General features: G+C 31.5%; 2 protein-coding genes across 3 annotated transcripts; both read left to right on the top strand.

The window, feature by feature from the left end:
• Hip14 (palmitoyltransferase Hip14) lies at positions 1 to 5,837 on the top strand. 2 transcript variants are annotated; one of them, XM_014244998.3, is made up of 4 exons: positions 1 to 367; positions 460 to 1,069; positions 1,132 to 1,806; positions 1,952 to 5,837. In XM_014244998.3, the coding sequence occupies exons 2-4, from the start codon at positions 506 to 508 to the stop codon at positions 2,654 to 2,656; spliced, it is 1,944 nt and encodes a 647-aa protein (XP_014100473.1). In that variant the 5' UTR covers positions 1 to 367; positions 460 to 505; the 3' UTR covers positions 2,657 to 5,837. The 2 variants fall into 2 exon arrangements, with proteins under 2 accessions (XP_014100473.1, XP_014100474.1); XM_014244999.3 differs by having other exon boundaries at positions 1 to 1,069.
• A 1,478-nt stretch (positions 5,838 to 7,315) lies between these two features.
• Positions 7,316 to 8,976, top strand: Arl1 (ADP ribosylation factor-like 1). Its single transcript, XM_014245001.3, has 4 exons — positions 7,316 to 7,522; positions 7,679 to 7,895; positions 7,954 to 8,065; positions 8,135 to 8,976. Exons 1-4 carry the CDS (start codon positions 7,519 to 7,521, stop codon positions 8,342 to 8,344), a joined length of 543 nt encoding a protein of 180 aa, XP_014100476.1. The 5' UTR covers positions 7,316 to 7,518; the 3' UTR covers positions 8,345 to 8,976.
• The last annotated feature ends 100 nt before the right edge of the window (positions 8,977 to 9,076 follow it).

The raw sequence follows: 9,076 nt of genomic DNA, 5'->3' as shown, positions 1-9,076 counted from the left end.
CCCACTGACAACAGCAGCGAATTGTCACTTGAAATGTCAGAAGTGGTCAAATTTTTGAGTGTAATCTACTTTTTCCGAGTTGCGTGATAAAATTTGGTTTTTTCTTTCAACTACAAGGTGTAAAAAAAGTAATTATCTATTGAAAAAGTCAAATTGCGTAGTTAAATGGCGCTTTCATAAACTTCAGTGTATATTTACCAAGTGTTTTCGTATAAGCTGCTTAAAATTCCCCTTAAATGCTGGATTGAGCTCTCCGACACTCATACCAACGCATAAGTGCGTTTTATGATAGCAGCAACGGCTGCAGGCTGATTCATATTTAAGGACACCATTGTTTAGTGTTAAGAAAAAAGTTGCAATTGAAGAGGTAAGCGATAAAGTATATTAATACATCGCTGCTTTGTGTTGGAAATATGTAATTCCAAAACAATTCATTAACTACATACATACTTCCTGTAGTTGAAAAAATCTATTCCTATCACGGTTACATCAATATCCCAGTACCATGTATCAGACCGCTTGCAATGTCGCTACGACTGGCTCATGTGCGCCTGGTACAGAAAATGATCGCGATGCTGAACGTCAGGCAGCACTTATGGCACAGCAGCCACCCACAGCACCGGTGGAACCAGATTACAGCGGCTTCGATATAGTCAAAGCGACACAGTATGGCGCTATAGCACGTGTACGTGAACTTATTGAATCTGGTTGGGATGTTAATCAACCCGATAGTGAGACTGTAACGTTACTACATTGGGCAGCCATTAATAATAGGCGTGATATAATACGTTATTTTCTGGAGAAAGGCGCTATTGTAGATGCTGTAGGTGGTGAATTAAATGCAACACCCTTACATTGGGCAACAAGACAAGGGCATCTCGGTTCTGTTGTGCTGCTGATGAATGCCGGCGCTGATCCGCGAATACGTGATGCCGAGGGTTGCTCCTGCATACACATTGCAGCACAATTTGCACACACAGCATTGGTTGCATATTTCATAGCAAAAGGTGTTGATCCAGATTTACAAGATCGTGGCGGGATGACTGCGCTCATGTGGGCCGCTTGGAAGGTAAATCTTAACATTGCACATTTGCATGTATTCATTAAAATATTGACTAAACTTGTTGCTAGGTTTGCGCACTGGATCCTGTACGTTTATTACTCACGCTTGGCGCTAATCCCGCCATGGTCGATTATACACACGGCAACACAGCATTACATTGGGCCATACTGGCGCGCAACGCTACTGCGATTTCTACATTGGTTCTAAAATCACGCGCCTCACTCGACGTTCCTAATTTGCGTGGCGAAACACCCTTAACAATGCTCGAGACACAGGCAGGCGCAATATGGATTGGTTCGAAAGTATTAGATCGCGTACGTGAGGCTTCGCAAAAATCACAAACACAACGCTCCTTGATATCACGTCTGCGCCATGATAAACGTCTACGTTGGTGGGCAATGGTTGCTTGTCCATTTACGGCGTTTTATTTAGCTGGCGTCGTATTTACACTAAATACACTGTATATAATTAAATTCTTCCTGCTTGGTTGTTTGTATGGCATCTTCCATACGCTTGGTAAAGCGTTATTCGATGAGCATTTGCTTGCATTATTACCGTTAAGCGTGTATCTGGCAACGAAAGCGTGGTTCTATGTTACATGGATTGTATACATTGTGGATGCAGTATCGTTTGCGGAAACCTTGGTATTTTTGACGTGCTCCGCAGCGCTTTGGGTATGTTTTATGAAGTCTTGGAAAGGCGATCCAGGTATTATACGACCGACGCAGGAACAACGTTTTAAAGTAAGAATTGTTTTGAGGGTTTGCGTGCTAAGATAGTTTTTTTTTTTATTTCTAAGTGCGCATTTGCTGGTTATAAAATTAAATCTAATACTTCCGCTGCAGTTGTCATCTTAACAATTTACAATACAACAATTTTATATTACAGACGATTGTCGAATTGTCAGAACGCGGTGGCATTGGGTTTGAACCTTCCTCCTTCTGTTCCGGCTGTCTGGTACGGCGTCCGATACGTTCAAAGCATTGCAGCGTTTGCGATCGTTGCGTTGCTCGTTTCGATCATCACTGCCCCTGGGTGGGTAATTGTATTGGTCTCAAGAATCACGTGTACTTCATGGGTTTCCTCTGGATGTTACTTATCATGTGCGGTTGGATGTTATACGGTGGCGCCTGTTATTATATCTATCAATGTAATGTCCACTTTACGCTCGTACCGCTGGCGGATTTCCAAAAAGCAATTATGGACATAGCCAATTGTAATGCCTGGGTGGGTTGGGTGATGGCGAATGCCTTGTTACATCTCTCCTGGGTTGTGCTACTAACAATTTGCCAGACATATCAAGTCGTCTGCTTGGGTATGACTACCAATGAGCGCATGAATCGTGGACGTTATCGTCACTTTCAGGCGAAAGGTGGACACAGTCCTTTCACACGTGGACCATTCAACAACTTGGTCGATTTCTTGGAGTGCAAATGTTTTGGTTTAGTGCAACCGCGTCACGTCGATTGGATGAATTACTACGATATGGATAAGCAGGTGGGTCGCACAACGGTGGAACAAGAGCCGCTATTGCGTGGAAATGCCGATGGTGAAGGTGGTGGCACCGAGTTGGCGCACTATCAGTACGTGTAGGATAAGTCGAATCGGGATGCGGAGACGCGCAATGCACCCATAGCAAATGTTTAGACAAACACGCAGGAATATCGCGGTCGTAATGGTAAACAAACAGTGGCATTTTATCAAGTGCTTTAGGTAAAGAAGTGTAAGGTGGGCTTAGAAGTGAAATAGTTTGTGTTAACAGTGCTTCGTTGTTGTAGTAGTGCTTGTAAAATTTGTGCGTTGTGCAATTTTTTAACATAATATACATATTTATGAATTTTGTAATTAATTTTGCGTTATTTTTTGTACCATTTAAAATTTTATTTTTGTAACAAATTTCACAGCTGTCACTGATAACAGTTTTAAAACTCCATATGTACATATGTACAAATTTGTCAACTGTCACTGTTACAACAACGTTGTTTGGGTAAAATGAATAGTCAAGCCCTAAGGAACCTTTGCTAAGCGTATTAAACTTTTACTGTATTATATGTAAACCTAGTTATTATAGTTTCTATTAATAATTATGCTTGGGTGGCATATGCCTGAATAAAGCATTTGTTAGTTATATTTCGTTGCTGCGCCTATTCAATACTATACTTAATACAAATGTAATTATTAATACTTAATATGTTTTCTTTTGTAGTTCGATACTTCTTAAAAGTTTTAGATAGCAGTTTATGAGCATTGTAGTAGGCTTTACAAGTTTAGGTTAGGAATTTTTATTAGTTCAGACATAACCACTCGCTGTATTGTGTAAACTTAGTTAAATCATTTTAGTGAATACTTAGTAGCAAGTATTAGCAAGAACAAATGGATATAGTACATATGTGTAGGACATTGTAGCGCATTTGCAGTTTGGGCAGCCGTATGTGTGTGGTCGACGTAAACCGATTCAAGTTAGGATGAAAAATATTGTGCATCATAAGTAAAATGCAAACGAAATGACATTAGATATATGGAACATAATTTGTTATAAGAAAAATGTATTGCTTATTAAAAATTCTTGGTGTAATACAAACTATAAAAATAATCAAAGTGGTGTTTGGCGTTGGAAAGTAATTTCCAGGCTTCGGCTTGACAAAAAAAAAAACTAAAAACACTAAAACGATTTTTATTAAACTAAATTATTATAGATTTAAAAAGTATGTAAAGAAATAATTTTTAAAATGTAATTTTTTTTTAGAAATCGTAAAATTCACATTCTTTTTGTTTAAAATTTAAATTAAATTTATAAATTATCATTTTTTATCATACTTGTTTTTATTTAACTTTCGATTTCTGTTCGATTTTGATGTTATAAATTTGTAATATTTATTTTTTTTTCGATTTTATATTTTGGTTTTAAACATATTTTTTTATTAAACTCTTATTTGACCTTTTTTTTTATTTAGAATTTTTTTTAAATTTTAACATTTTTTTTATTATTTTTATTTAAATAAATTTTTTTATGTGTTTGTTTTACATTTGTCTTTATGTATATTTTTTACATCTTTTTTTAAAATTTATTTTGTTTAATTTTTTCTTTTAATTTTTCTATTTAAAATTTTTTATTCGATAAATATTTTTCGACACAAACACTGCTTTGAATATACAAGAATACACAAAATTATATTAAACTAATATATTTATACATAAATTAATGCATATTCATGATGTAGCTAAACGAAAACAAAGTAATAATTACTTATTCTAAAAATCCGAAAAACAGCTTAAAAGCAATGTAAAACTGTTGATGAACCATTTGACCTGCTTAATAGACATAAATTAATATATTTAAAGAAAAAGCAAAAATTACTTTACACATTGTTTAATTTATACAAAAAACTATATATAATTTTGTTTTAAGAAAATATTTTTTAGTGGCCTTAATGTTATACGAAAGCCAACTAATGTTTCGCAATACGTAATTTGGCTAGCAAGTAATGGGTGTATTTTTTTCATAACATAATTGATTTTGTGTCATAAAATAAGAGTTTAATGCACTTGACATTTGCTTTTTGCTAAATCTATACAATGGCATTTATACTTAATAATAGATACAAAGCGCAGTTATTAATATTTATAGCAAACAAAATTTTAATACGCACATTTATTTTGTTACTTCGAAGTAATACAAAAGGTGCAGTTACAGGAGGAAAAGTCAGTTTTATACCGAGAAAAGATATCAAGTTGAAAGCCGATATATTTAAACAGTAACTATGCGCCTACATATATTCATATACTTATGTCCCACCAAAAACATAAAAATCAGAATTAAATATAAAGCATCCAAAATTCATAAAATAAGCTTGAGGTAGTAGTAAAGTATCACAACAAATGGCCATGCAAAATTCTGAAAAAATGCACAATTTTTGAAACAATTTATTAGCATTTAGTATAAGCTCCATTTAGTTTTTTCTGCGCCGAAATATTTGATAGTTGCTCTCACCAGAACAAATGTAAATAAATAGATGCAGTTTCAAACATTCATGCAAAGCCAGTGAGCAAAATAACAAAAAAACATTATTTTATAAAGATTAATTAAAACTAAATCTGAATATGAAATAACTAACGAGATTGATAATTTTGCGTATATTGTTAACCGCAAATTATTTGTTTTACTTATTAGAAAACGTCAAAAATGAAATTGTTTATGTATAAACAAACAAGAAAAATTACGATTTAAAGTTAAGCTATATATAATAAACAAACGAGAAAAAACACCAAATATTTTTGTTATAAAAACAAAAAGTAATATTAAAAATATAAATGAATGTCTTTTTTAATTTATTAATGTAGAAAAAAGTAGCTGCATTAACAAAAAGAAAAAAGCTAGTTAACCTAAACATGTAGTGGAAATCGATAACATTAGTGAAAATGCTTCAATCAATGATAACTATAATTTTAATAAAATTAAATTCAACAATAAGTAAAAATATTATTAAAAAATGTATGTGTATGTCAACAAAACTATGCAAGTATTACGCGTGAAAGAACTGTACATTTCAAAGCATTCATTCTTATGCCATCAAATAAAAACTTTTAATAAAAAAATTAACTAAAAAGCTAACAATTTGCACCAAACATTCTAGTCAGCCAAACATGCTAAAAATACGTTCACATTACCATTTAACTTACATATAAACAAAATAATTTTTAACAGCTCTTTGATAAATTAAAATATAGATATATATACACTAAATAAAACTGGGAGTATTTATAATTAAAAAAATTGTATAAAATGTCATTTTAATATTTAAAACTGCGAAAGTGAAGGACATTTATTAATTAACTTATTATTTCAATACTTATATATATGTATATATGCATGGTTGAAAGTGGCAGTCACGTGAAAATTTATATATTTCAGAGAAAGTTTCACATAAAATTAATTAAATATATTTATATATGTTTTTCGTGTGATATGTTAAATTTCTTATTATTTAGTTAATTTAAAACAACTCGGACAAATGTTAACTGTTTATGTTTTTTATGTTTAATGTTTTTATACTAGTTAGCTTTTTTTCTTTTGCTATCATATGATATGAAACTTTCTCAATAACAAATAACACACTTTTATGCACTTGAAGAAAAATGAGAAATTAAAACTAATAGGTAATATGAAAAATACAATTTCTACAGACATTCGTTAACTTAATATCTAATAAGGGAATTGAATACGATATACAGTGTTTTGAACATTTCCGACTGATATTTACTAGCACATCGTTTTACTAAGACACATTTTTACTAAGTATATTAACTCCAGTACATTTTCTAATGCAATAAAATGAAAACAAAACAAAAAATCTTAATTAAACTAAGAAAAAACATTGTCTTTGTTTTTTGAGAATTATTTTAAAAATTCTACAATATTCATAGCTATTTATCTGTGTGTGCTTTATATATATACATGTATATTTATAAACTAAAAAAAAAAAAAAAATATTACAAAAATGTATAGTAAACATTGCTTTACATAAGTTGTAAAATATATAAAACAAACAATGTTAAAATAACGTATATTTAATAAGATGTTAAACACAAATATAATATGTATGTATAGGTATTTAAAAAGGCTCTTTACCGTATGTATATGGAATAATATTATTATTTTTATTTAGCAATCGCAATACAAACCAACAACAGCAACATAAACGCAAATAATATATAAATTATAAAAGATTGATACATGCATATATGTGTCCATGTATTTGAGGTTATGCAAAGCATTATAAGGAAGTCAAAGCATTCAATAGTTTGTGTAATCATTGAAATAATATTTAGCAATCAATAAAAATTAAATAATTATAATGCAGTTCTTAAGAAATATTTTGAAATAAATAAATAAAAATTATAAATACGAAAAACGAAAATAAATAAATTAAAAAATAGTTTTATATTTTATCTTTATTCATATTCTAGGCAAAAAAAAATGATTTCCGTAGTTATTATTTTTAATAGATACAAGATCTATAATCAAAAGTTTAAAATATCACATAATTTATTGGTGATTATTACTAATTTGCTGATATTTATTCAAATAGCTTTTGTGAGATTTTTTTATATTTAAACAAATAAAATAAAAAAAACATATTTTAAAACAATACCAAACATATACGCATTTTATTTTAACCGTTTCAGTTGCAATGCAACACTGGCTGTTCTTTAGACAGACACGTCATAACCGCTACGCATGACAAACAATTTTTGACATAAATCAAACCGTTCTCCTCGTCTGCCTATAAAAAAAGTGAAAATACGAATTATTTTCACATATGTATTTATTATAATTAAAACAAATGTGCGTGCATTAACTTTTATAGGAAAAACAATTAAATCAAGCTATACACCAATAATATATATAATAAGTAAATTAATACCAACCACCAACGTATTGTAGCCAAAATAAAATGGGTAAGTTCTATGTGTGGCAGCAGTGACAGATTGGCTAAGTTGGAAATAGAACCTTTATGCCAATCGTACGTCTGCCGGTGTTGTGAGTCAACTGTTCATCAAAAATAACAACAAAAATTCCTTTTTAGTTGCTAAAATAGTTTGTATTATTCTTAGGTGGTGTATTAAGTTACTTTCGCGGTCTGCTCGGCTCACGCGAAATGCGCATACTGATATTGGGGCTGGATGGCGCTGGCAAAACGACTATACTTTATCGACTGCAAGTTGGTGAAGTGGTCACAACAATACCGACTATCGGTTTCAATGTCGAACAGGTTACATACAAGAATTTAAAATTCCAGGTATGGGATTTGGGTGGTCAGACAAGTATAAGGTTTGTAAATTAAATAACATACAAGAAATAACATTATTTAACTTTCATTGGTATCTAGGCCGTATTGGCGTTGTTATTATAGTAACACAGATGCTATAATCTATGTAGTGGATTCTGCAGATCGAGATCGGATAGGCATATCTAAAGATGAACTGCTGTACATGTTGCGAGTGCGTTTTTTTTTTAAATAGTATATATGTGCAATTCTTAAAGAATATTGTTTTGTTTGCTGCTTATAGGAAGAAGAACTTGCCGGCGCCATACTTGTTGTGCTCGCCAACAAACAGGATATGGAAGGTTGTATGACCGTGGCGGAAGTACATCATGCGCTCGGTTTGGAAAATTTAAAAAATCGAACTTTCCAAATATTCAAAACATCGGCGACCAAAGGTGAAGGCTTAGATCAAGCGATGGATTGGCTTTCCAATACATTGCAAAGTCGTAAATAGTGCAACTAGAAATATAGAAAAAAACTCCTTGTCCCATACCAACTTTACCCAAAAAAAAAGTTCTTTAAACTATTTTATTTGTTCTTAATTTTAAGTAATTACTATATGCATTTTGTATACATACATATAAAACAAACACGTAAATGAAATCAAGTAAATTGTTGGTAGGCAGCACATAAGGCAATTGCAAGTGTATATTAATAAGAAAACGTATTGATAGAAAAGAAACACTACTATGATGTGACTTCACAACGGCGCTCCCTAACGATATGAACGATTAACAACATTAATCTATAATAATACGGGCTTGCAAAAATCAAAAAAAAAAGTAATTTCTGAAGCAAACTTTTACTAAAGTTTTGAAAGTCACACAGTTGTATTAGTTGACTTTGCCAAAAACAAATTTAAAATCAAAATTAAGAGCCCGTATCCTTTAGTCGTGTTAATAAAAAGTACCAATATCACGTAATTAGTTTCCAATTTGAATTAACATTAAACATGATAAAAGTAGGGTAGCGCCGCGCTTTTCACTACCAACGCGCATTGTAGGTTTTTTAGTTTTTAGTCAACGATTGGCGCGGTATCTTTGTAAAAAAAAAACCATATAGCATTAATAAACAAGATAAAAATAAGTTATGGTATTATCTGTAAAACACTAAACAAAGTTTAATTAAGCGAAAAAATGTCAAGAACGCGTGTGAAATTATAGTTTTTATACCCTGAACAGGGTAT

The sequence above is a fragment of the Bactrocera oleae genome, chromosome 6, assembly GCF_042242935.1.
Source record: "Bactrocera oleae isolate idBacOlea1 chromosome 6, idBacOlea1, whole genome shotgun sequence".
Taxonomy (NCBI): domain Eukaryota; kingdom Metazoa; phylum Arthropoda; class Insecta; order Diptera; family Tephritidae; genus Bactrocera; species Bactrocera oleae.
Note: the sequence above shows the minus strand (reverse complement) of the source record. Positions and strands in the feature narration are given on the sequence as shown.

Bases quoted from the DNA above. Each gene is read 5' to 3' on its own strand.
- Hip14 (XM_014244998.3), top strand. From the start codon at position 506: ATGTATCAGACCGCTTGCAATGTCGCTACGACTGGCTCATGTGCGCCT. The intron at 1,070-1,131 runs GTAAATCTTAAC...ACTTGTTGCTAG, and splicing joins TCATGTGGGCCGCTTGGAAG to GTTTGCGCACTGGATCCTGT. The intron at 1,807-1,951 runs GTAAGAATTGTT...TTTATATTACAG, and splicing joins CGCAGGAACAACGTTTTAAA to ACGATTGTCGAATTGTCAGA.
- Arl1 (XM_014245001.3), top strand. The intron at 7,896-7,953 runs GTTTGTAAATTA...ATTGGTATCTAG, and splicing joins GGTGGTCAGACAAGTATAAG to GCCGTATTGGCGTTGTTATT. The intron at 8,066-8,134 runs GTGCGTTTTTTT...TGCTGCTTATAG, and splicing joins AACTGCTGTACATGTTGCGA to GAAGAAGAACTTGCCGGCGC.